General features: G+C 51.3%; 1 protein-coding gene across 1 annotated transcript; it reads left to right on the forward strand.

Annotated features, from left to right (window-relative positions):
• The first annotated feature begins 2,504 nt into the window (after nucleotides 1-2,504).
• On the forward strand, nucleotides 2,505-22,596 carry COL6A1 (collagen type VI alpha 1 chain). The gene is made up of 34 exons (XM_072342322.1): nucleotides 2,505-2,718; nucleotides 3,397-3,526; nucleotides 4,494-4,694; nucleotides 4,926-5,085; nucleotides 5,324-5,446; nucleotides 5,538-5,558; nucleotides 5,711-5,731; nucleotides 5,823-5,867; nucleotides 6,092-6,145; nucleotides 7,122-7,166; nucleotides 7,263-7,289; nucleotides 7,436-7,462; nucleotides 7,565-7,609; nucleotides 7,783-7,836; nucleotides 8,250-8,312; nucleotides 8,648-8,710; nucleotides 8,855-8,944; nucleotides 9,055-9,117; nucleotides 10,346-10,408; nucleotides 13,430-13,492; nucleotides 13,984-14,046; nucleotides 14,560-14,610; nucleotides 14,695-14,730; nucleotides 15,190-15,252; nucleotides 15,590-15,655; nucleotides 15,790-15,825; nucleotides 16,474-16,510; nucleotides 16,936-16,944; nucleotides 17,484-17,617; nucleotides 18,368-18,477; nucleotides 18,757-18,940; nucleotides 19,115-19,289; nucleotides 19,817-19,846; nucleotides 20,579-22,596. The coding sequence occupies exons 1-34, from the start codon at nucleotides 2,622-2,624 to the stop codon at nucleotides 21,187-21,189; spliced, it is 3,060 nt and encodes a 1,019-aa protein (XP_072198423.1). The 5' UTR covers nucleotides 2,505-2,621; the 3' UTR covers nucleotides 21,190-22,596.
• The last annotated feature ends 4,650 nt before the right edge of the window (nucleotides 22,597-27,246 follow it).

Here is a 27,246-nt window from a genome sequence, read left to right on the forward strand (position 1 = left end):
GGTAACAGGGAAAATTTTAACCCACCCCAAGCCAGCCTGGGTGTGGGGCTGCTTCTCTGCCTTTGGGGCTGTGCTGGCATGCATGGGGTCTGCAGAGTAGTGGTGTGGGCACCCTGGGTGGGGTAGATGGAAGCCTCCCACTGCCAGCCCCCAGCCCTGTTGCAGCCCCGTGGGGCAGCCTGGGGAGCCATGGGGAGGGATGCTCACCGTTGGGCATGAGCATGGGCTGCTGGGACCCCCGAGCACCTAGTGGAGGAGGAAGAACTCTCAGAGCTGTGTGCCCAGATGTGAGTACCCTTGCTGGAAGGGAAGAATGCTGGAAGGAAGAAACAGGAACCCACCCTGCCGTTGTTGGCACACGGCATGTGGAGGAGTTCACCTCAGGTCAGCAGAGGCAGTGGTGCAGGTCCTCCCCTGGCAACAAGGGAAATCTGTAATGCTGCTGCTCACAGTAACAGTGCCAAGGTGATGGGAGGTGCTGCATGGCTGGGGCTGGCTTTTCCCCCAGCTCCTTCTGCAGGGAGGTGAAACCCTTCCCAGTGCCCTCGTGTGGTTCTGTGCCCATCAGGCATTGCTGGCAGGGGGGCTTTGCACTCCCAGGGCTCTGTGCCAGTGGCACCAGTGCCATCCTGCTCTGAGGGCTGCTCCTCCTGCAGACAGCTCTGTGGGCAGAGGGTGCTAGCCTGGCCACCGGCTGGACTCACGCAAATCAGCTTGCACTTTTCTGAGGAAACCATTGTTTGGTGCCTTGGGGTACTCACTGGCCACTAGCCCTACTTTAGTAGACCTGGAAAAGACAATAAGCTCAAGGGCTTTTGATGCTGGGTGCAGATCCCCCTGGCTGGGTCAGACAGCAGAGGGGACATGTTTGGGATGCCTTGATGGTCTGCAGCTGTGCAGAGACATGCACAGTCCATCCTTACCGTGCACAAGCTGCGGCATCACCAACAAGATTCACTGGCACAGCCAGGTCACACTTGAAATGGCTGAGGTGTCCCTCTACTGCAGGGCAGAGAACTCAGCTCCTCTGCTGCTCCCAGCAAAGCATAAGGAGCAAAGCAGCCGAGCAAAGAAGAAACCTCTCTGACTTCTGATGATGTTCATCCAAAGAGTCATTACTGAGTGCATCCTCCTCAGCAGCTTGCAGACATGCTCCTCCGCTGATGGGACTCCTACTCAGTGGGACTACAGCTCTTGTCTTGCTATATGTTCTCTGAAGATCTCAGCTTGAGCCTTCTTCCCACCACATTTTCCCCAGACCACTTGCACAATGACGTTGCCAGAATGGTTGTGTGGGGAGGCACAGCAGCGGTGGGATTGGAAATGGGAGAGAAGAAGGAAGGGGCTGCTGGGTGATGTTTGAGGAGAAGCCTCTGGATCTGGGTATGATGAGTCCCAGGGAAAGGCCAGGATTGCAGAGCACATCTCCATGCGCTGGAGAATGAAGAGTAGGAGTGTTCTGAGCAAACTGGCAAGGAACCTGAGCAGTCATCTCCAGCGAGTGCAGGAGCTCCTCTGGAGTGCCTGTGCAGGTGCAGAAGCACAATACTGTAAGCAGGAGAGCAAATGCTGCCTTCTGCAACTTGTCTGTGCACAGGTCATTGGGCTGGGTTCATTCTGTCGACTCCTTAATGGTGCTATCATGTGCTTAGATTACTCTTCTTTGGGTTTCTTTCCAGCTAAGTACCCCTTGGCCTGGATAACACATCCATTTGCCCCCTTCCATACCATGAAAGGGTGCAAGCATCCTTGCGAGCAAACTAGAGCTGTAGCAGGAACAGCCCCAATGTTTCCCTTCTCTCCCAGGTGGCAGTGAATGCTGCTCAGTGATGAGTGTTGGGCAGTACCTGCCCCACCAGGCGAAAGCCTCAACCTCAGCACAAGGCAGGGCCAGGCCAAGCAGTGTGGGGCTCACCCCCAAGCCAGATATGGAGTGCAGGTTGTCTGCAAGGACTGTGGCTCCCAGTGCTGCTGTGGGTCCTTACGGCACCCAAATCCAGCATCCAGAAGACCACAGATATGTCTAAAGGCTGGGGTACAGCTTCAGCCCCCATAGGCAGGGTGCGGTGCGGCTGGGGGTCACTCTGTGTGTATGTGGGGGGGGGGGTCTCATCTTGACTCTTTGGGAGAAAGAGCTGAAAGCCCTGAGAGCAGAGGAGGAAGGCACTTCCCAGGCTGAACATGATGCCCCTGCCTTGCCCCCCTGCCCAGGTGTGCCCTGCAGTGGGTACTCTGCTTATCAGGCAGCAGAGCACAGCTCCTGGCTATCTGGGATGCAGGGGGCTGCCTTCCTCCATCCCCCGATGGGCTCAGCTCAGGGCTCCGAGCTCCCCGGGTGCATCTGGGGGACGCCGGAGCCCCGCGGCAGCTAAGCAGGAGAGGTGCTCACGGGTACAACGAGCACAGAAAGACAGCGAGAAGTACGGGCTGGCTTCTGAGTCAGCACGGACAGCCCTGGTCCCACCCTCCATCTCGGCTACGGAGTCTCCTCCTCGCCCTTTCCCCCCCGCCCGCTCTTCCTTCCCCGGGTCCCGAGCGCTGAAACCACCCCCGGACCCGGACCCGGCCTCTCCCTCCTTCCTCCCTTCTCTGCGACTCGATGGGAATCTGAGCCCAGCGACATGGGGCTGCACGACTCCTTCTTGGCGCTGCTGCTCCTTCTGGGGGGTGCCTGGGCTCAGCAGGCTGAAGTCAGCGCCCGTGTCTTCAGGGCTCAGGGTAAGCGGGGCACAGCCCGGAGGAGCGCGGGGCTGCCGAGCTTTGGAATGAGTCTTGCTTGCGGTGCGGGCGCTCATCTTAGAGGTCTTTTCCGACGGTAGCGATTCTGTGGTTCTATGGTTCTATAATTCTACGGGTTCTGATGAAGCGGATCCGCTTGTTTTGTGCTGGTTCTCCCCCGGCCAGGTGTCCTTGTCAGGGCTGGGATGCAGGGAGGGGATGGCGAGGGTTTGTCTTTGCAAAGGACGTCGATCTGGGCACAGACTGTTGGGGCGCATTTTTAGTTTTACTCTGCTCTGCAATGGTCTCTGTACTGGGACGTGTTGGGAAATGGTGAGTTTCTCTTTGTGGTCATAGCTGCCGTTTCTTGGTTTCGTTTGCTTTTGTTTTAAATGGTTGCTGCAGCTGCCTCTTCTTTAATATACGAATGGTGGTCTTGCAAGCCTGAATGCAAATAGGAAAGGATGAAAGAATTCACGAATTGGTGTTTTCTGGCTATGTGCTCAGACACAGCCTGGCTTACTGTAAATGCCAAAGAAGAAGAACAATCTCAGCCCTACGTGCCTGCTCACATGTGGGATTAGCAACCCAGCACTGTGCTGCTGGTGTTTGTCCCACAGCTGTGCCGGGGGCTCGCTTGAAAGCGGTGCTGTACCACACTGCTCTGCTTGCCCCCAGACTGCCCCGTGGACCTGTTCTTTGTGTTGGACACCTCTGAAAGTGTCGCGCTGAGGGTGAAGCCCTTTGGGGACCTCGTGGCGCAAGTGAAAGACTTCACCAACCGCTTCATCGATAAGTTGACAGAAAGGTACTGTGCTCATCACTGCCCTCGGGGGGTCTCTGGGGCTGTGCTAGAGCTGGGTGGGATGCTGGAGGAGAGCAAAGCTGTGGGGGGTACCGGGACACCAGGCCACGTCTCTCCTCTGCATGCCTAAGGCCACTCTGGTCCCACTCCAGCTATTGCTTAGGTGTCAGTGGGACTCTCTGGTGTTAACTGTGATGATGAAAAGGCATGTGTCTCCCAGGCACACCTAGGGGTGTCCAGGGCCACCTAAGTTCCCCAGAGCTGGAAGGGCAGGATACTAGGAAGGATCACCTCACATCAGCACCACATCACCACGTGCTTGGGGACAACCTGCCTGACCCCATCAATGCAGCCTGGCTCTTAAACAAGGTGCCAGGCTTTGTCCCAAGCCTCTGCTACATGCAGGCAGATAGACAGATGGGCTCCCTGAGCCCAGCATCTACTGGCCACCCTTGTGCTCCCTACGCACCATGGGGTCATGGCCCTGCATGCTACTACCATGTCTGCAGTATTACATGTAGTGCAGTGGGCTTGGGGTGCCTCAGGGATGGGTGGGTGGATGGTGGTGCTCAGGGAGCTTTGGGAAAGGTCCTGATGGGAAGGAAGAAGACAGGCTTGGGAAGTGTGCAACTGTACATCTGTTTGGGATTGGCCCCAGCATCCTGAATGTGTCATTTTGGGGGATACTGGTTATGACTTCAGACCCAAGCATGAGGTGTTATGATATCTCTCTCCCAGGAAGTCACACTGGCAAACAAACCTATGTTGGTGCATGGGAGAGGGCTTCAGCTCCCATCACTCTCTGGATGCAAGCATCCTTCAGGCAGTGACACCCACCTGTTCCCTGAAGCACAGGGAAAGCAGGGAGCCCTTGCAAAGCTTTGGCAGAGGAACTGCAGACAGAGGAACTGTGGCAGTGTGGTGGTAATAGGGCCAGGCTGAAGGCACACATCCTTGTGTCCCCATGCAGGTACTTCCGCTGTGACCGCTTCCTGGCATGGAATGCTGGGGCTCTGCACTACAGCGACTCTGTCGTCATCATCAAGGACCTCACTGCTATGCCCAGCGGCAGGGCTGAGCTGAAGAACAGCGTGTCAGCCATCAACTACATTGGGAAGGGCACCCACACTGACTGCGCCATCAAGCAGGGCATCGAGCGGCTGCTTGTCGGGTATGGCCAGTGGGGCTGGGGCGAAGAATAAGGTGGTGCTGCACTGAGATGGGTGGTGGTTGGGATGTCCCTGTGCAGGTCTGTTCCCAGTGTGAAGGAAGTCACCTAATCGTAGGGTGGCAGGTTGCTGTTGATCCACCTGTGCTGGGATGAGACAAGTCTGGCTGTAGGCTGGGGCACTGGGGCCCTTAAACCCTTGCAGCACTAAATGCAGTGTTTAAATCCTTGCAGCGGCTCCCATCTCAAGGAGAATAAATACCTGATCGTGGTGACTGATGGACACCCTTTGGAGGGGTACAAGGAGCCCTGCGGAGGCCTGGATGATGCTGCTAATGAAGCCAAACATTTGGGGATCAAAGTGTTCTCTGTCGCCATCTCACCTCACCACCTGGTAGGGACCAAGCAGCAGTTCCAGGGCAGGGGTCTCATGCTGCTCCAGCAGCACTTGGTGTAAAGGGGCTCCACTGCCCTGTCTGGAGACAAGTGGTCACCCAACAGAATCAGTGTGAAGGAAACACCAAGGGCTGGGGATGCACTGAGGGCTGGAGGGAGGGTGCGGGTCCCCAGTGTGTCCCTTGGGTACATCCTACATGAGTGCCTGCAGATCTTACTCTGGCTCCCAACCCTAGGACCAGCGTCTCAACATCATTGCCACGGACCATGCCTATCGCCGCAACTTCACTGCCACCAGCCTGAAGCCAACCCGGGATCTCGATGTGGAGGAGACCATCAACAACATCATCGAGATGATTGTGAGCACTGCCTGTTCCCCTGCTCAGCCCACCCCTGCCCTGGGTTCCCTCTGCTCTCACAACCCACCTCTCTTTGCTTTTTGCCTTGCAGAAAGACAACATGGAGCAATCGGTGAGTATTCCCCCGCACACCAAGCCCATCCCCTGTGCTCATGCCTACCCTGCAGGACTTGGTGGGCCCAACTCTGCCCAGCATCGAGGATGCCCCCGAGCAGAGCATGGTGCTACCACTTCTGATGTTGTTTTTTCCTTTTATTCGGCCAGTGTTGCTCCTTTGAATGCCATGTGAGTCAGGCCCTCAAGGCCTCTATCCCCCTCCTTGTGCCCCTAGCCTGTGCCTTGGTGGTTCCATCTAACCCCCACCTCTCTCCCACAGCCTCCCCGAGGACCCCCAGGACCTCCTGGTGACCCAGGCCACGAGGTGAGGAATCAGCCCTGGCCACACAGCAATGAGTTCAACAGAGATGCTCGAGATCCAGTGGGACATATGTCATCAGAGATGATGGGAACAGCTGTCCCATGTGGCCTCTGTCCTTTGCTCCCCATATCCATGGATCATTGCCCTGATCACCTCCCTGCTCTTCTTTCAGCCTCATTTTATTCCTGGGGAAGGTGAGCTAACTTTGTTTCTGTCCTGTATTTCAGGGAGAAAGAGGAAAGCCAGGTCTTCCTGGTCAGAAGGGAGATGCTGGAGACCCTGTAAGTAGAAAACTCTGGTGGTTTTCAAGAAGCATGGAGATGTGGCACTGAGGGGTGTGGTTTTGTGGGCATGGTGGTGATGGGCCAGAGGATCTTAGTGGCCTTTCCAACCTTAATGATTCTATGATGCTGCGTTTCTAGTGGACTAGGCTTGGTGGCTCTGCCAGAGCTCTCAGGCACATCCTCATTGGCAAGGTGATGGGGAGCTGCACGTGGTGTCAGCACTTCCCATCCCTGCACCATCCCTTGTAGGGCACCGTCCTGTACCCCCTGTACCATCCCATTCCCATGGTGGTGTCCTAGCCAGCTATCCCTGGAAAGGAATGGTGACACAGAGACATCCCTCCTGCATCTACCCACCCAGCAAAGGGTCCTACAAGGCTGCCTTGTTCCTTGCCCCAGGCAGCTGCCCCTCCTGTGGGATGCCTCTCTGACTCATGGGGTGTACCCTGAGCTCTATCCCAACACCGCAAGCACAGCAGTGTTATGGAGAAGCCTTCAGTAAATAATAAGCTAATTGTACAAGGAAACCATTTTCCTCCTCCCTTTTTTTACTAGGTACGTTTATTTTGGGAGAAACGTTTCTCCCACACACGTGTGCAGTTACTCAGCCTTTGTGCACCCAGTTTGGAAACCCCATGGCATGTGCATGTTTTTCCTTCCATGAGGGTTTTCTGCCCTTCCATTTCACCCCAAGTGATGTGTCCCCATTTCCCTCACCCCTGGGAATGGCTGGGGATGCTGGAGGTCTACCACCCCACAGAATCCTGTGTCACATGAGCAGGGCTAGGGGAGAGGGCTGTGGTAGTGGGGACAAGAAGCATATCCCAACAGGATGTGTCAAGAGACACTACAGAATCACTGTCATGCACAGAAGGTGTGTGACACTGTAAAGTCAGTGCTATATGGACCTAAATGGGGACTGTCCCCTTAGTGCCAGTGTCTGCCTACATAACACCATGTTTCTGTCCTCCAGGGTAGGCAAGGTGACATGGGGCCCGTTGGCTACCAAGGAATGAAGGTATGTGGGGCTGCAGGGCGGTGGGCACAGATTCTAGATGGGGACAAGATGCTGGTATCCTCATTTTCCGTTTTCCCTCTTTCCTCTCATTACTAGGGTGACAAAGGAAGTCGAGGAGAAAAGGTGAGGAAAGCGAAGATTCGGGGGGGTCTTGGTGCCCTCTTCTTGGCTGGCAGCTCACTGCCTATGCACCCAACCCTCCTGCCAGCATTGGCATCTGACAAGGATGGCGGGTCTGAGGGTCCTGAACTCTCTGTTTCCCTTTGCAGGGCTCAAGAGGAGCCAAAGGAGCCAAGGTTAGATTTTGTACAGTTTATTCTTCCCCACTGATGCTTGGGGTGGGAGGGAGGAAGGGTGTTTGGAAGTCACTTCTTCATGGTCCCTTGTCTGCATTTCAGGGTGAGAAAGGCAAGCGTGGGATTGACGGCATCGATGGCATGAAGGTAAGCCTTCCCCCCCATGGTGCCCCACTCAGCCTGAGGACTCTGGGTGCCACCTAGACACGCTGACAACTATGTTGGGGCCCACAGCAGAAGGCCATGTCCCACATGGGACCCGTGTGCAGGGGCATCCACAGGTACTGTTTATAGCAGCACTTGTTCTGTCTGTCCCACAGGGAGAAGCTGGATACCCTGGGCTACCTGGCTGCAAAGGCTCACCTGGATTTGATGTATGTACTCCATTGGCACCTCCTGCTTGGGAATATTTGGAAACGCTCAGGGTGTCCTACACGGTTCCTGGACGTGTCTCTTTCCTCTCCTGGAAGCAGCCCCTGTTGCACTATGATGTGTGAGAATGCCATGTTTGGCTGGAGGCTGCTCGGTGAGAGGAAGAGCTCAGTGCAAAGCAGCAGGCAGCTTCAGGCTGTTGTGCCCAAACAGCCAGAGCATATTGAAGCTTTGAATGGCAAAGCTGCCATCCTTGGACGCGCACTGCCCCACAGTGCAAGAGTGCTCTGTCATCCCGTGCCACCCATCCCTCTTGCTCTTCATGCTGAGATGCTGTGGGCCAGGTTGCCAGCATGCTTCCCAAATGCCATTTTCTGCAGGTAATTGTACTGTTGTTTTTTTTTCTTTTCAACAGGGAGCTCAGGGCCCACCTGGACCAAAGGGTGATCCCGGTGCTTATGGACCCAAGGGAGGAAAGGTGAGCCCATGGGGTCCACCTCACCCTCCCCAGCCTCGTGGACCGTAGGGCTGCCCTTGCTGTGCCCAGCCACAGGCACAGAAGAAGGTGTGCTTGGCAACCTCCAACCTGTATGAAGGACAGATGTCCTTCTCCCACTTTGGAGATGGAGAACTCTGAGAGGTTCCTGAGGAACGGTGGCTCACATTGGTGGGGTGGTGGAGGGGATGGGGACCTCCATGGGACTGTGGAGGAAAAGGGAGCTCAGGGAGAGCCAAAGCTTCAGCCACCCACCTCAGCATAGGAACCAAAATCCACCCCTTGGTACTGATGTGTCTTCTTGTGTCCTTGTGAAGGGGGAGCCTGGGGAAGATGGAAAACCTGGCCGGCAGGGCATTCCTGGGAGCCCTGGAGAGAAGGTTGGTGAAGAGCTTACACAAGTTCTATGCAAGGAGGAGAAGTCTCTTCTCCAGCCTCTGCCTCAAAGCAGAGCTTGCCCAAGGCTCTGCTAGCATGCAGGGCTTTGCTTGAAAACCCTCTGACTTGTCTTTGCTTTGTTACAGGGTGCTCCTGGCAACAGGGGAGAGCCTGGCCCCTTAGGGGAGACAGGAGATGAGGGCTCCCCAGGTGCAGATGGTCCTCCAGGAGACCGGGTGAGCATGGGCAGGCTGTGGCAGGGCTGGTGGCTGTGGGTGGGTGATGAGGGAGTGTTGTGCAGTGCTGGGAGGGGTCCTATATCTGTGTTCCCACCATCTTCTTGCAGGGCAGCAATGGAGAAAGAGGACCCCCAGGCTCACCAGGTGACCGTGGGCCACGAGGAGATCTGGTAACTACATCCATGGGGAGCCTGTTGGTATCTGCTTGCAAATGGTGGCATATTGGGCAGCTGGGGCTGGAAATGGGTGGCCAGTTGGCAAGCTTAGCTCATGCACCTGCCTGACCGATGGGCGCCTGTCACATCCTGCCTTGGCAATCACACCTTCACACTGATGGGTTATCAGCAATCAGACAAACCTCAGACAAGGGCATACCCAGAGAAAATAAATCAGTTGGTGAGAGCAAATGAGTAGGGTGTCCTCCTCAGGGAGTGGTAGGGTTCTGCAGACAGACAGAGCACAGTAAGGATGGCACAGTGGTAGGCAGGCACCTGGGGGAGGATAAAACCTCCCTCCCCTTGCAGGAGTGAGTGGGAGTCAATAGGAAATTATTTGTTGGGCCTGTCAGGGGTGAGTCACCTACTGCAAGCGTGGGGCAAATGAGGCCAGGACAAGTGGACAAACACATGGCCAATGGCACAGGCACCTGCATGCTTCTGCTGTGTGCGATGGTATCTAGGAGCAGCACCCCAGTGGTGCCAGCAGTGTTTGCTGTTGTATGTCCAGGGCTGGAGTGCCACTCACCTTGAGGATGGGGAAGCAGGGATGGGCTACACAAAGCTGAAGCAGCTTCCTTCTTCCTGCTGGGGAGGCACGGCAGCACCGCTGCATGTGGTGTGTGGGACAAGTGTGCGTGGGAAATGGATGCATACCAGTGTCCTGCCATCAGCCTGTTCTGCAGACAGTGGGATGCTTCCTTCCAAGTTTTAGATCAAGCACAAGGCTTGCTAACCTTGGCAGAAACATCTTCACCAATATTCAGGGCTCTTTGAAAGTTATTTTATGTTTACTCTTTGGACTAGGCATCTGGGAGCTTCTAGCCTGAAAGCAAGAGCTTTGGATTGCCAAGCTTCCAACCACTTTCCCAAATGTTTTAATCCAGGCATGACAGTCAGAAAGTCTCTGAACAACTCCCATCTCAGCAGGGCTGCATGCAGAGCAGCACCTTGCCCAAAGAGCCTTGCAATGTGTGCCACCAAAACACCCTGCCTTAGGTTTTCCAGGCTCCCCTGGTCAGCCTCGCTGTGCTGGTTTCCCACCTGAAGTATCACTGTTAGGATGACTGTTTCTACCCAGCACACACTACTGGCACTGTGTCCCTTCTCCCCATCGTATGCAGGACCCTTTCCATTCCATGCATGCCCCTTTGTTTCTCACGTCCTCTGTGTGTGTTTTCAGGGAGAGCCTGGACCACCTGGAGACCAAGGGCGGGAAGGACCTCTTGGACCACCTGGAGACCAGGTAAGACTTTGGATTAACCTTCTGAATCGCATGTGGAAGTGCATGGTGTGGCAGGGAGCCTGTGCTCAAGGGCTGAAACGGTGCCACAACATCTTGGAGCAGCAAGATCTTAGCATGTTCCAGACTGGTTAGCAAAGCCAGTGTGAAGGGGCAGTGATTTCTAGGAGAACTCAGAATGTGAGCAGGGCTAGAAAATGGAGACTTGGCTGCTGGGCTGAGGACAGAAAGACCTCCACGTCATTTCCCAGCCCTGTGGAAACAGATGTCAACACGTCTCGCAGGCAGATCTGGAAACCAGCGAGTATGAGCTGCAGCAGTACAAAATTATTCAGGCCTGTGGCCAAACACTGCCTTGATCATGGGAGTCAATGAGATGTATTGTGAGAGCAAGGACAGCCTAACAAGACCTCAGCAGTGGCCTGACACCCCTGGCATCTGCAGGTGGTCTGTCCCAAAGCCAGTTGCTTCTCAAGTCTGCCCACTGTGACGGCCGGTCCTCCAACTATGAGCCCACTTCTTCATGTGCCCTTCAAGAAATTGATCTGAGATCCTGCTGGCTTTCTGGAGCACAGAGCTGGATTCCTCCAGCTGAAGGAGGGCTTTTATCCCTCACACAGTTAAAGGTTCTTTCCTCTCAAAGTCATTCCCAGCTCCCACTCAGCTCCTCTGGATCTGTTGGGTTAATCCTCGATGGAGATAGCGCTGTTGGCAATAACCAGCATGGCCTTCCCACCTGAGTAAGCATGCTTTGATATCACCCTTGGATGAAGCTCTGTTGTACAGCTCCCCTCCTACTTCTGTAATCATCAGAGTTTCAATAGAGCTCAAGATATAAGAAAGTACTGAGATAAATTTTCCAACGCCGTTGGAAGAGGACTTTTCTGAGGGGTGAGGAATGAAGACCGGTCTGTGAGCTTTGGAACTCCTTCAGGGTCAACTCACTGTTGAAGAGCCCTGTAGGAGATGTGGAGTGTGGGACAGCCAGAAAGGGGCCCAGCACAAGCACCAGTATGGCAGACCTGCCCCAGAGATAGACTCCCATGCCAAAGTTGGGCTTGCCCAGAGTCAGACTGCCCTCTTACCTGCCTTGTGCTGGTGAGAAGCACCAAATTCTCATTGAATTGTACAGATATTTCTGTCCTTAACTGAGCTAAACTGCTCTGCCCACAGTCAAAGAGTATCTGACAACAGCCAGCTTGTTGGACCTGACCATGGTGGGAGGTGCCACTGGTCACAGGGAGGTTATTTGGATGTGTGCGTGTCATGGGCAGGTGCTATGGGTTGACACCAGTGGAGGAAGAAGGACCAGAGCTGCTTTCCTTGTATAGAGTCTCATTCCAGTTACTGGGCAGGATAAGATAGAATTCAGGTAGAGGAATCTGACCTAAGCCTGGGAGCCAAAACTGTGTAAGCACAACGGGAAGAAGGATCTTCCCCAGCCTGCCTTAACTGGCAGAAAGGAGAGGAGGCTGTCACCAAGCTTATGGGGCATCTTCCCAGGAGCACTGAATTCATTCCCTGTCAGAGAGGGAAGTGCTACAGCACTGATGTCTCCCCAGAGCAGTAGCTGCCCTAGTATCCCAGTCGCTGTAGGGTGATTTAAAAAGCAGTTGTAAAGCAAAGATTTGTTTATAATGATCTTTTTCCATAAACCGAGGGAAAATGTTTTTGCTTGACCAAATTAAAAATAAATGCGTAATTGGGTTTGGGCAAGGGGAAGAACTTAGGCAAACACAAGTGCTTTTCAAGCCATGTTATCTGCAAGCTCTGGCTCTTAGAGCACATTTATCTTGGCAAGGAGGAGGAGTTCCTGCTAACCTGTGACTGTTTCACCCTTCCTTCTGTCTGCAAGAGAAGCTAAAGGTCAGCATGCTCATCCCCTGATCCCCTGGGCTGCTTTGGTGGTCCATCTCCACATGGCTCTGGTGTCCATCCCTCCTATAGTTTTTGTTGCATGTAGAAGGAAGAGAGCTTAGGAAACTGCTAGGGACTTCACAACTGAAGATCCTACATCTTCACAAACCCCATCAGGACTGCAAAGGGTTTTAACTTGTTTGTTACAGTGAAGCCACCTATGACCAGCGTGAGTCAGGCGTGTCTGGAATTCAACTTTGGCTGATAGGAATGGTCATAAGATCCAGTCCCTCCTTCCCAGCTTTCTCTCTTTTGGGCTCTTATGCAGAAATAAGGGTCACACGCCTCTAAGCATGCTCTTCTCTTCTCCACACTACACAATTTTGGTGTTCTCTGCCATCTGTGTGCCTTTCCCTGGAAGAAGAGTGTGTGAAGTGGAGCTGCAAGGACAGCTGGAGGGAACTAAAGCTTCCTCAGCCTGTGGGTGGTGAGAGACAGCAGCTGCAAAGCTGGGCTAGGCTGTGCAACACATGAGGACAGCTCCCACTCCCCCAAATCTCACCAGCACAGACCATCTCAGAAACCCCAACCCACCTCTTCCTGCTTTCTTTCCTCATGCCTCTTGTCTCTGAACATCACTGGCCAGCCCTGCAGCTGACAGACCAAGTGGCCGCTGCCCAGATGGATGTGGCAGAGTGACAGCTTTGGTCTGTTCCAGCAGATGCTGCCAGGACCCTGCAGCCTCCTGAGGACAGAGACTCCCCACAGCCATGGAAGGGCTCCATCAGCCCAGCTGCCATAAGTCATATCCATGTCCAAGGCACAGGGAGAGCCTCCGTGGAGAGAAGCCTGTGATAGTTTTGGGGTGGTATGATCTACTGAGGAGGGACATCAGTGTGATGCCCAGCTGTGCTTCACTGCTGGAAAGTGTCATCTTGCCCCCTCCAGCCTCTTCCCCTCTGGGCCTTCCTCCTGCAGTGCCTCCTCACCCAAGTGCCTCCTCACCTGAGTTGATCCCTATGAATAGAGCCTTTCTCCACAGTGGAAGTGATTCACTGATGAGTGCAAGGCATGAAATGTCAGCTTCCACACTATGTCACACTATGAAATGAAGGAACCAGGCCCTCCAAGGAGGGGTTCATGTGACAACTCTTTGTGTTCTCCTAGGGTGAGCCTGGACCCCCAGGACCAAAGGGCTACAGAGGAGATGATGGGCCCCGTGGTAATGAGGTCAGTGCTACTTCATCCTCATATCTTCTTGGGTGGAGGGAATTGAGGGAAGACCAAGAGATACTGCCCATTAAGACTATCCACAACTCCCATAGGTCTTGGAAACCCTTTTTTGGGTACAAAGTGAGGTGTCAGGTTTCCTGGCAGACATCTCAAGGCATTTTTGGTGGATCCCTAAGGCTCTGAACACCCTTTTCCCTATCTCCTAGAGAGGATATAACAGCACCACAAGTGATGTGGCTTCACCTTGCAGTTTGTCCTTCCTCTGGCAGAAGCTAGAGGAGCAAAGTATCTCCTGTGGCAGGCTTAAGTAACCCTTGCCTGCTGCTCCTGAATGAAAGGGGCTTCTTCCTAGCTCCCAGGTGTGTTCTCGGAGCTGGTGTCAGGTAGGAAGCAAGGGACCAGAGCACTGTAGGAAGCCTCAGGAGGCATCATCTTCCCAGCTCGATGGATGGTACACAGTGCTTGACTCCTCCTTCTGATCCTTCCAGGGCCCCAAGGGATCACCTGGAGCACCTGGGTTGCCCGGAGAACCTGGTCTAATGGGAGAAAGGGTGAGTGGTGTTTATGGAGACTGCACGCAGTGTGGGAAGGATCTACAGCTGGCTGCTTCCATGCAGCATGGTCCAGGTCAGGGAGAAAAGAAATGGCTCTCATAAACAGATGAAATATGTTGGGAAAACATCCTCTTTTCCTCTTAAAATAAAGAATGAGAGGTGATCTTCAAGAGAGGTACAGGCAACTCACATCCCAGTGCCCCCCCCATGCTTTATAAAGCGCTACAAAAGGAGCAGCATTCTCTGGGTGTGCAGCTGGGGGGAGTGGGAGTGGGCATGGTAAGTTGGGGGACACAGCAAGATTGGTCTCTGTCCCAGGGAAGAAGTAGTAAAAACAGTATTCATCTGGATATAGCATAAAAGGACACAATAACTGTTCTAAACACAGCTCTGCAAGTAGAGCAAGGAAGGATGTTGCTTCCTCTTGGTGGCTGCAGAGGAAAGCAAGATCCTTCTGCCATGCTATCTGAGAATTCTGCTTGTCTCCTCCACTTCTTCCTTCCTTTCCAGGGCGAGGATGGTCCTCCTGGTAATGGCACGATTGGATTCCCAGGTGCCCCTGTAAGTTCAGTCTGCTGCTTTGAAATCATAAGACCATCACTGATGCTTATCTGACCTAACACGCTTCCTTTTCTTCATTCCCAGGGGCAGCAAGGAGACAGAGGGGACCCTGGCATTAATGTAAGTGTGTTGTTCCCTTCTGTACCAACAGAGAACTCCCTGGCCAGTGTCTTCTGGTGTTACTTTGGCTTGTAGAACCTCTCTGTCTATTGTATGGTAACATGGACTCCCTGAAACAGCCTACTCACCCAGAACCCAGTTTATCTTATGCACAGACCTCCCTCCCTCCCTCCTCTACTTCTCTTAGAAGTGTCCTGCCTTCATGCAACACCCACGGATGGCAGAGTGCTCTCAAATGTAGGTCCAAAGTCAACATTTGGTGTTGAAGGAACCAGCTGGAGGGAAATGGATAGTGACTATAACAGGGAAAGCCAACTAAGGAGATGTACCCCTCAATAACATTGACATGTAGTGCTAGGAATCTTACAGATAGCTCTCTGTCTCCTCTCCAGGCCAGCTTTTATAAGGTCTGTGCATGAACCTCACCACACTACCAACATCCTCTCTGTTACTTTTCAGGGAACAAAAGGATATGTTGGTCCTAAAGGTGATGAAGGAGAAGCTGGAGACCCTGGCAATGATGTGAGTAATCTCTATAAAGCTGCATGACTTTTCTCTTTAGGGTTAGTGTGGGAGTGTGGAGCTGGATCTACTACTATGCTGCCCTTGGGTCAGAGCCCATCAGATTTTGTGATCCTGCAAGCACCCTTTGCTGCTGTTCACTATCTAGATGTTCACTTGAGATTCTAGAGCTTATGGTTAGCAAACCTCCAGCTTTGTTAGGCTGAGGGTGGGTATTATCTCCATGTGGTGCTGTATGCTTCCTGTCAGCATCAAAGTTTGCTCTAAGGGACACTGGAAATTCTCTCTCCACAGGAGAGAACAAACTTTGTGAATTTTCTTTTTGTTTCATCTTCAGAACCCAACCGCTGGTCCCAGTGGCATCAAAGGAGCAAAGGGCCACAGGGGTCCTGAAGGCCGCCCGGTAAGTAAGGGCTCCAGAAGGATTTGCACCAACCAGATGAGAGATGGAAAGCCAAACAACCTTTCCAATCTCTGCATTGCATTATGAGTTCTTGCTGCTCTTCTAAATGCTCTCTCAACACTTCTGTTTGACAGGGACCACCTGGACCTGTGGGGCCTCCAGGACCAGACGTGAGTGTGACAGGATCGAGGCACTGCTTGCTTACTTGGTCTTTGCTTCTGGGGGTCGCTGCTGGGAGGCTCATGCTTGTGGGCTGGGTGATACCTGCCCCATTACTGCCCCACTGAGTCTTGCTGGCCAGGTTTCCTTCCTTCATGTCAGGCCATCACCAGCAAGTCCCCTATGCAGTGTGAAAACTTCAGCTCTCACATAAGTGGGGAGACTATGATATTATCCCTAGACTGGCCCCTCCTCTTTGCTTTGCTGGCTTCTTGATTAATTTGCCCACCAACCAGGGGATCTGGACATGTCCTGACCATGGGTCACAAAGACTCAAGGCCTCCCCATTTTGTGGTAAGCTCGTGATAAAAGCAACCCGCACAAAGAGAGGAAAGTTCCTGCCAGCTGGGTGGTGGGTGAGATGGGGCTTTCCATGCAGCCTCTTCTACACAGTCAGTGTAATGGGTGCTCTTCACTGCTGGCGAAGCCTAGCCCTGGCCTCCTCCAAGGGAAGCGGCTCCAACTGTACATCACTTATTTCCAGATCAAAATCTGTTTTGAATGCTCAAAAGCAGCAGTAGGGTGGTGGGTAGCAACACTTGGGAGCCAGGCAGCTGCCACTGCTGATGTCCACAGAGTTTCTTCATCTCTGGTTTCAGGAGTGTGAAATCTTGGACATCATCATGAAGATGTGCTGTAAGTATCCTGCAATTTCTCCTCCTCTGCTTGGCTCCATGTGGAATGGGGTGGCTGCACCTTGACACCCCTGGTAATGAAGTTCTGCAACAGCACAGGGTGCTTAGGGGGTCTGAATGTGAGCTTCACAATTAGCAATTTACTTAATCCCTCCAGGATTAGCTTTTTTATTTAAATAAGATTTCCATAGCGTGTTTGGAGATAGAGCTCTGCCACACACAGTGCTTCAGTTCAGGGCACTGTGATCTAAAAGTGAGAGATGGATATGTCAACCAAGAGGGAAACCTCCACAAATGAGCAGGAGCTTGAATCATCCAGGTCAGGTGTCACTATGTTTGCAGAAACACAGACTTGCTGCCTGTGTTGTATGAAAACCTCCATCTGCAGCATTTTAATGCTCTCTCTTTCTCTCCCTTCATCTCTAGCATGCTGTGGTGAGTGTTACTTGGCAAAATCACTCTGCAAGTGTTTGCTAATGCTTCTTTCCCCCTCCTTCTTCCTACTCCTTGCCTTCCTTGGTTTGCAGTCCAAAAGCCTTAAGCAAGGACTGAGAGTACATTATGTCCTTCAGTTGTGGGCAAGAGGGGAGCAAGCTGAGTCAGCCTCCTCCAGCCCACCAGTGTCACCTCAGTCCTCCTGGGCTGGGCAAATGGAAGAAGTGAGGAGGCTTCTAAGGAAACAGATTTTGGAAATAGTTACTGAGTGTTTGGTGGGTACTCACAGCTTGGCAATGTTACGTGACTTATAAGGGATGCTAAGAAAAAATGTAAAGGGAAAAAATATTAAGCTGGTTCTTAAAGCTCCTATGTGGCTGTTTTGCCTCTTAATTTTACACTGTGCTTTGCAGTCCTTCCACCCAGACTAACAGCAAACACCAGCTGATTGCTTGGGTATGCCTCCCTGTAAAGTATGTCACTCTGAGAGCAGCTCAGATAGCAAACGCAAGCCTCACCACACATGTGCTTTACTGCAGAGTGCACTTGTGGTCCTGTCGACCTCCTCTTCGTGTTGGACAGCTCGGAGAGTATTGGCCTGCAGAACTTCCAGATTGCCAAGGATTTCATCATCAAAGTCATTGACCGCCTAAGCAAAGACGAGCGTGTGAAGGTGAGATTTCCTTCAGGTGCCAGGATACGTTTATTTTCAGTCAGTTTCCTGGTCTCTCCCTTGTTCCAATAAGCATTTCAGGTGGCTGGAGTAGTAACTTCCCAAGGCCCCTGTCAGTCTGCCCCCAGGGAGCCTTGTCTGCCCCCAAACCTCAGTTAAGGTTACCAGTTAAGTGCGCTGCAGAGAGAGCTATTTGCAGCACAAAAGAGCAATGTTCTTCAAATCCTTCTGTTTGAAGAGCAATCAAAATATTTACTCTCTGAACTCTTCCCTGGTAACATGCTCTGCATGGGAAATTCCACTTATCCCTCTGCTGCGGAAGAGATGCTTGGAGTTCAGACTTTCTGTAAGATGTAACTCAACACGGGCTGTAAAGACATGAGGACCTGCTGTTGGACATGACTGTGGACATGCACAGGTCTTTGGCTGATAAAGTGCCAGTAAATAGCCTGGAAGACTAGAGTTGGGCAGCAAAATTACTATTTACAAAGAAAAGCGTGTTTTATTTAGAACATCTATTCCTAACCACCCAATGGTTTGTGTTGAGAGCACTGAAGTGGAAAACCTGAGTTTAGGTCTTGTTTCACTGGGCTCACCTGCATCCGCTCCTGTTGGAATAACACCACCACCGAGGAGCAGCTGCATTGCCTGCCATGAAAATGTCCAGAATGAAACCACTAGCAGTTTCCTGAACTCTTCAGGTCCCCTGGAGGTTCCTGGCTCTAAATGACTTCTTTTCTTCTCCTACAGTTTGAGCCTGGGGAGTCCCGAGTTGGCGTTGTGCAGTACAGCCACAACAACACACAGGAGCTCGTGGCTATGGGGGATGCCAACATAGACAACATTGGGGCACTCAAACAGTGAGTTTGCAGGGTCTCAGCACACCCTACTCATGTCCTGTCCTCCATCTTTAGACCAGCAGCTTCTGCAAATGCTAGGATGCTAAATGTGGTGAAAAGTCTCTTGGTGGCTTTGTGGGTGGTACTGAGACCAAGGAACTTGCCTAAAACTCTGTGCAAGCAGGATTTTGCCCTGCCTTGCAAGCATGCCCATGTGCCAGTGAGATGTGTGTTCCCAGCTGTTCCTGTGAATCAGGGCTTGCTCACAGGGCTTTCAGGCTCTCTGGTGTCTGCTTGCAGGGCAGTCAAGAATCTGAAATGGATTGCTGGGGGCACCCACACAGGAGAAGCCCTGCAGTTCAGCAAGGAAAACCTGCTGCGGAGGTTCACCTCCAGCAATAACGTGGCCATCGTCATCACAGACGGACGCTCTGACACACTGCGGGACCGTACCCCCCTGACCTCTCTGTGCGAGGTCACCCCGGTAAGGGCATGGTGGCACATGGAATGATGGTCAGTCGGAGTAGTGCAGGAGGCCTTCATGTTCTTGCTTTCCAAGACCCGAGCCCCTATCACTGGAAACTCTCTCATGCAGTGGCAGGTAGTCAAGCTAATGAATGAATCAGGTGCCATTGATGCACTCTAACTTTTTTTACAGGTGGTTTCCCTTGGAATAGGCGACATTTTCCGGAACAACCCAAACCCAGACCAACTGAATGACATCGCTTGTTTAGGCATGCCAAGGAGACAGGGGCTGTCCATTCAGAGGGACAACTACGCCGAGCTCCTAGATGACTCCTTCTTGCAGAACATCACCTCGTATGTCTGCCGAGGTAAGTGAAAACCTTCTATGGGGGCACCCGGATCTATGTGAGGACCTCACTCCAGGATGTTAACTCTGGTCTTAGTCCTCACCCCTGGAAAGTTGCCAGTGCAGCATAGCTTTGGCTGGTGGCAATAAGGGCCATAGTAAGGATTGTAGCAGCCAAAGGGTGAGGGATACAAGCTGCTCTCCACGCGTAGCCCTGGTCGTGCTCTTAAGTTGTGCTCCGATATTGAGGGAAGAGAGCAATATTCACAGTTCAGTCAATGAGCAACAAGGATGTCTTATGACTCAGAACATCCTGCAGCAATACCCAGGTCCTAACCCACTGCAGGATATCTCTGCCCTCAGAGTTTACAAGCACGTATTCTGTGCTCTTTGGTGTGTGCTTATAACTGTTGCATGGCAACTTGTGTGAAGAGACTACAGCCAAAGTGAGCATTTATCCCCACTGTGACTCTGTGGGAAGCTGTGCTACAGAAGAAGCAGTTTTCCTGGGTGAGTTGGTGATGTTACTCTTTTTTATTTTCTTAACAGAGAAGAAATGTCCGGATTATACCTGCCCAAGTGAGTACCTGCTCCTGTTGTCATAATACACACAAAGGGGCTGTGAATGCTGTGGTGAGGGAAGTGGTAGTTGCTGAGTGGAGGGGCATAGAGATGGAGATATCCCACAGCAGGGAGGCTCCTGAGCTCTGCTGCTGGGCTAGAGAAGGAGCAAACCTGGAATCTCTTGTGTACACCCCAGCTCAAAGCATTTGGGGGATAGGAGCCAAATAGACTGGACAGTGGCTTCTCTAATTCCTTAGGAGGCTGTGCCAGATATAGTCCATGTAGGCTTTAGATGAGACAAATGAAATTGGTTGTAAGTTGGGGGGATGGCCGGGCAGCACTGTGGCAGGATATCTGAGAAAACTGGTTGAAAAGCGAGGAATTTAAACAGATCCATTTTGATGTCAGAAGAGTATACAATCCTTAGACTCATGGAAACACGCCAGTCTGGGAAGATGTAGTGATTCCCCAGACAAAAAAGGACAGTGTAAGTCAAGGAAAAAAACCACTGCAGTAAGTAACAGGAGTCATAAACTAAATAAAAGAAAGAATGAAGGGGTAAAAGGATGCATGTAGGATAGCACTGGAGGAGGGGAAACCAAAGCAGCAAATCTGTAAAGAGTGGGGATTTCCTAAGCCTAACAAAGCAGGAAGCATGTGAGACAGCTGGTGAATTCACCAGCTTCCCATGGAAAGCAGGAGGGGAAAAAAGGCAGCGTAACGAGCCCTGGGTCTGTCCTCTTGCAGTCACTTTTGCCAACCCAGCAGACATCATGCTGCTGGTGGACAGCTCCACCAGCGTGGGCAGCAAGAACTTTGACACCACCAAGAGCTTTGTGAAGCGGCTTGCAGAGCGGTTCCTTGAGGCCGGCAAGCCTGCCGAAGACTCTGTGCGTGTCTCGGTGGTCCAGTACAGTGGCAGAAACCAGCAGAAGGTCGAAGTCCCGTTTCAGCGCAACTACACGGTCATCGCCAAGGCTGTTGACAACATGGAGTTCATGAACGAAGCCACAGACGTCAATGCTGCTCTGCAGTACATCACAGGGCTGTACCAGCGGTCCTCTCGTGCTGGGGCAAAGAAGAAGGTGCTGGTGTTTTCTGATGGCAACTCGCAGGGGATCACCGCGAGGGCCATCGAGAGGACTGTGCAGGAAGTTCAGCAGGCTGGTATTGAGGTCTACGTGCTGGCAGTGGGCAGCCAAGTCAACGAGCCCAACGTCCGTGTCCTGGTAACAGGGAAGAGTGCAAACTATGACGTTGTCTATGGGGAGCGTCACCTGTTCCGTGTGCCTGACTACACCTCTCTGCTGCGTGGCGTCTTCTACCAAACTGTCTCCAGGAAGATAGCTGTTGACTGAGCACTCGAGTGGGTTTCTACCTGGGCCACTCCGGCTCCTCTCTCACCTAAAAATGAAAAACGACAAGACAAAAAAAATTAACAGTATTCTTGACCAACCTGAGGAACTTGCATCTATTCAGAAAGCCATAGTGCAACAGCCTGTTTGTGCACAGTCTCCTTCCTTCTCCACCTTCTTCTCCATCTGCATCTCTGCCCTCCTAGACTTGAGCCTCCCACCCCTGCCCTGTGACTGCCTCTCACTAACTCCCTGCAGCAGGCAAGCATAAGTACACCTAGCAGTAACCCTCCCCAACACCAAAAGCAACCTCATCTCTCTGGTTTTTTGCCAAGAAAGAACCAGGATGAGGAATGTTGTACCACTAAGGACTTGCTCAGTCTCACAAGGTTGATTATAGCCTTTTTAGATACAGGTTTTTTTCTTCATTTGCCTCTTTCATTCATACATCAGCTGAGCACTTTCCCAGCTGACAATGGTCCTAACCCAATGCCGTGCTTCAGCATTTCAGTAAGTTTTGAGAGGGGATCATTGTCGTGGCTGGCAAGTTTGGTTCATGTCTCCCATGCTGGTGGGAAGAGATGGACTTATCTGAACCACCTGTGCACCAGGCAGAGCTGGAAGCATCTTCAGCCTCCTGTGCAGTGCGATGGACCACTGACTTCCCAGGGCTGGGTTGGAGGTGGGTGGTGGAGCACACCTCAGCACTGACATTCCCATCCAGAGCAGGGGGCTGGGTGCTGACCAAGGAGAGGTGGTCAACAGCCACTGGGGAGGGGGGGGGGAACATGAGAAAAAGCTGCACTCCTTCAGTAACCGATTTAGTGGTCCTACAGTGAAACCAGGAACCTCATAAGTAACCTGATGACTTGCCTTATGCTGGAAAATCTCTCTGAGCCCAGTTAGTGGTTTATTGTTGTGTTTTGTTTTTGGGTTTTTTTTCTTTTCATAAGAGTCAAGCTGTCTGTTTCCCAGTGACCTCTCTGGGTGTATTGTTTCTACCAGACTATCTAGGAGTTGGACACCTAGGCCTACTAACTCTACCATATATTGAATTAGGGCCTATTCCGCAGCCTGGACACGTCAATAGAAAGGCTGCCATTATCTGCCAGGGGCTTTGAATCACACCCTGCAGATATCAAAGGTGCTATCACTACATGGGTGATGTGGGCCCTTGGTGTTTACACATTTGTTTCCAGGACCACACTGAAGATGTGGTTTGGCTGGGTGAGATTTTGTTCAGTGCTTCCATTGGTGCTCTTGCTATGAATTCATGCGCTTCTGAGAAAGCAACAGTGATTTCCAGGTATCACCATCACCCCAAACTATTTTGTATCCAGAAGTTACCTTTATTTTATGCCTGTGTTTTACTAAAAATTGTCCACTTCGGAAATTTGTCAAATAAATTGTTTTCCACAGTCTCGTTGGAAGCTTGTCTCTCTTGAGCAGCTGAAAAGTGAAATGTGCGATATTAGGATCTTGGGAGGACTTCAGCAGGACTCAACCAGCTTTACCAGGCAGGCTGCTTCCTAGGTATTTATTTTGCAGCCTAAAAGCTCTAAAAGATGCCTGTCTTTGAGAATGGCTGCATGCCCTGGGTGCTTGCTGTGACCTTTCACTTTGCATGCATCCAACATCAGTTAATCCCCAAGTGCTGTTCCCCATTTATACCATGTTTCTGGGAAGGAGAAGCACCTCCCTGCTCCCTCCCTCATCTCATATTCTCCTTGTTAGCAGTGCTCTCTTTTGACCAAGCATCTCAGCTGAGATGAGAGGGCAGGCTGGCAGTGCTGGGGACACCTCACTCACAGCTGGAAACTGAGGAACACCTCTGAAGAGGCTCCAGAAGTGGTTTCACTTTGCATGGTGTCCTCCTTCCAGGGGTGTTTCTGAAAGATGTCCTTCTCCCCACAGAACCCTAGGAAAAAAACCTTCATGTCTATGCCTAATAAAGGCCACTACTGTTACAGCCAAGTATTTCTTAAGGACCTGAATGATTCATTGGTGAAGGAGGGGAGTGGGGCACAAACCACAGGATTACCCAACCACCACTAGCACTGAGCTTTCCATGATGGGGTGGGCAGAGCAGAGGGGTGGGCAGGAGCCAGCTCTGCTATTCCTGCTGTGTGACAAGGAGCAGGAGTGGAGCTGAAAGCTGGGAAAGATCTAACCCCCCCAGGCTCACTCCCTGCACTAATGGAAACCACATGTCCTGCACCTCTAGCCAGAGCAGCGGCCAGCAGGCTGCAGGCAATGGGGAAGGAGACAGGACTACTGCTGTCCTGAGCCTCTTCTTGGAGACTCAGGGAGACTTTGTGCTGCTTCTGCCCCTTGGGACATGGGAAAGATGGGAATGCAAAAGACACCTAGGAAAACTTGGGGGAAACACGCTCTTTCCTTGAGTTGGTTGGCAATAATTTGATTGCTTTCAGCTGAAAAATAAAGGGTGGCAGGAGGGATTTTTCCTGCTTCCATGAGCCTATTTTCCCTCCTCAACCATGCCCTTGCTTCTCCCCTTTTATTTAAAGAGGATGAACATCCCAAACCAGCAAACACTGACAGTTTCCATCTCCAAGCCTCAGTTTTGAAGCATTTGTCACTGTTAACAAGGGAAAAACTGAACATTCTCTGTAAGCTGCCATTTGTCCAGATAGAAGCACCATTTTGAAAAGGACTGGATGGGAAGCTGACTTCCCCAGAAAGCAGGGACCAGCAGCAGCTTCCCAGCAGTACCAACACACAGTGTTGATGTGCATTGCCTTGTCTCTTCCAAGCCTGTGTGCTGTCCAGATGGGATTGCAGGAGTCCTTGTCAAGCATTTAAGCCTAAGTTGGCCACTGTGTACTAGACTCGTTTTGTCTTCCATTTCTGTTTCTATTTACTTCCATTCTTTCAGTCTCAATTTTTACGCTTCCATTACAGGGAAGGTCAAAAATGCCTCTGCCTGCAGGCCTGCTTTGTTAAACTTTGATGTTCTCCAGATGTTCAGCAAGGGATTTATGTAACTGTGACAGAATTTGGGCCATATTTCTGTGTTTTCCTCTGAGTAAACTCTCCTCATTTGAGACAATGCTGATTCACAGCCCTTCGTGGGATGATGCTGTCTTGAGAAGGGGGACATCACAGAGGCTGCATTATCAGTCTGTTGAGACTCGTAGATACATACCCTACAAGCAACAAACACAAATAACAGCAGCTCAGCAGACTGGGGCAGCTCCTCGGAGGCACTGTCCTGGATGGCACAGGAATGCTGGAGATCACAGGACCATGGTGGTGATGTACCACCAGCAGTTTCCTTGGTCCATAGGAAACTTTGACCCAAATGGAGCCCCTGTTGGAGGGAGAAGGCTCCAAGGCTGGGGTTGAGAGTGAGAGAACAGAGGAGAAATGGAGACTTGGTGGGATCAGAGCCCAAGCCATAAAGGAGTAAGCAGGGAGAGGTTGGAAATGTGTTACTTCTGGTAATGACTAAAGGACCCTCTTGCTTTACAAAGAGGACCTGAAGTCTGTGCAACTGTCTGTGCAAGGGTTATGCTGCTGTTGCTGACAGTACTTGTGAAAGATCCCTCTTCTACTTGGGCTCACCTCTTTCTTTGCTGTTGGTGGTTTGATATCATTTCACAGGCCTATCAGGGTAACTCATCCCACAGCTTCAAACCCTGAAGCACAGACAAATTGCTGTTGATGATGTTGGTGCAAGACACTGAGCTGTATCACAATAAATATCTAGTCTAGGATAATTTTGAATAGTGTATTCAATATTACTTTTTCCCGTGCCTGTGAAGTGTGTAGGGAGCAGAGGAGCTGGCCTCTAGCAAAATAAGTGAATGCTCAAATGCCTCTTTCTTATCCTGTGGTTTGGGGTTCGTTTTAACTATATTATTCCTAAATGTGTTTTAGCTTAAGTTTTATTTTGTTTTTATCCAATTGCATGCTTCTCTGCCTTTTAAGCTTGTGGGCAAACAGCAGTGGAAAGACTGCAACCCATTATGAAATGTGGGGTTACACACAAAAGAATTTCTGAGTAAACCCAGGACTGTGGAGGAATATAACCCCGCCACACACACACTGTCAACACCGCACATCTTCAGGTAAAGGACATCAGAAGCTGGTGGCCTCCATAACAGTGCATGGGACCCAGGCACATCGCATGGTACAGCCCTGAGAGATGTGCATACCACAGTTTTATTTATTGCCATCAAGAACTTAGTTATCTGCATTGTAAGTATTTGTAACTGGATGGAATTAGTTGTTTGTTGCGTTCTGGTTAGGCTGAAAGGCATTAATTAGACAAACAATACATTCTTGGACGCATACTTCATAGCATCTTACACGGTAGCATGCTCTGCCATGGTGTTTCCTCTCAGAATATGACCTCACTGTCTGCCTGGAGATCTGGGTCCATAGCTTTCCCTACTTTCCTGCAGAAGGAATATGTTGCTTAATTCCTACATCCCTCCCAGCAGGCAGGGACAAATCTCTTGGGACCTGTGGCAATGAAGGCACATGGAAGAGGGGAAGCTGCAGCCAAGTGGCTCAGCAGTTGCCTCTCCAAGAAGCTAAGAATGGACTCCAAGGACTGTTGATATACCTCCAAAGAGAGTAAATGTTGCTGTTCATTTTCTATTTCATTGTCTTTCCTCTGCATTGAAACACTTTCTTACCCACTCTTCTCTTTGGGTGTAAAGAAAATCAGTTCACAAACAGAAGGCTGGCAAACAGAGTCCTTAAGACAATCAAATCAATTCTGTAGAAACCTGATCCGCAGTTAGCAGGCTCTTCAGTCTGCCTAGTGACAGCTGTTCTTGCTTGCAACTTGGTATGCAACTGCACGTCTTCATCTACCTGCTCACCCTGACCTGGCAGGGAGCAACCAGCTCACAGTAGGGGCATTGGAAATGGATGGTCTCTAAGGTTTCTTCCAACCCAAGGAATTCTATGATTTCGTGATTCTACAGAGGTCCTCAGTTCTGCTAAGAGATGTTCTGAACCTGAGGTATCACAGGGACAAGTTTTTAACATTTTGATTCCGCGCCAGTCCAGCTCCTGGAAATGGAGTGTGATGCAACCAACAAAAGGCCCATCCTCATTGCAGGGACAGCCAGGGCCATATGGAAACTGAAGGGGTGCTCCCAGGGGAGGTCTGTCTGCTTTGACCTTCAGGTCAAGGGGACAGTCGATGCCTTTTGCCCCCCACATGGGAGCTGCTGAGAAAGATTCCTGGAGACCTAAGAGCCTTCAAACCTTCTGTAAAGCACGCTGAGACCTCTACACGGCCTTTCCAGTGGAAGCTGAAATACACGGCTCAACTCATCCACATGAAATGTCCACTGGCCCATCATCTCAGCAGAGCATTGTTCCTCATCCCCATCCATCACAGAAAACGCTGTTCATCTTTGTCCTTCATCCCTCTGGAAATGTTGGAGTTTAACATGCAAGACAATGAATCAAATGCAAAACACAGCTGGGGAATCTCTTCTCGATAGTAACATATTAAAAGGGAAAAAGAAGGAAATAGCAGAAGCTGGAGGCAATGCAGACGCATTCTACCCCTGATATTTGTCTGGAGAGATTTTTCATTCTTTTCTGGACACTGGCAATCTTTCGTTACAGCACTTTTCCTGAGTGAGTCCAAAAGTCTTGGAAGACAAGTTGTTTCTTGAAGTAAGATGAGTTAATGCATATTCAGGGTAGAGGAGCCCTTCATGTTACAGTTCTTCATCTGTAACACAGGCACAGGCTGTTCTACCCTCCAACCATGTACTGGAGCCAAGAAACCAGCTTTGGACACTCCTTTGGATTAGCATCAAAATTGAAATGCAGCTGAATCTCTTTTTTTGATGCAGCAGAAGTCCTGTGCAGACGTCTTGCTGCCATTCTGTTTTACGGCCCCTGGGTCAATTCTGCATACTCTACTCTGGAGTTCACCTGAAATCATGATTTCTGCAAGCCTACAGTTTCTCCATCCTCTGAAACATGATACAAGCACTCACATGAAGGTGTCTCCTTATGCCAAGCACCAGCCCTAGAGACTTCTTCCTGCCCAGCCAAACATGTTTT

This window comes from Excalfactoria chinensis, chromosome 7, assembly GCF_039878825.1.
Source record: "Excalfactoria chinensis isolate bCotChi1 chromosome 7, bCotChi1.hap2, whole genome shotgun sequence".
NCBI classification, from domain to species: domain Eukaryota; kingdom Metazoa; phylum Chordata; class Aves; order Galliformes; family Phasianidae; genus Excalfactoria; species Excalfactoria chinensis.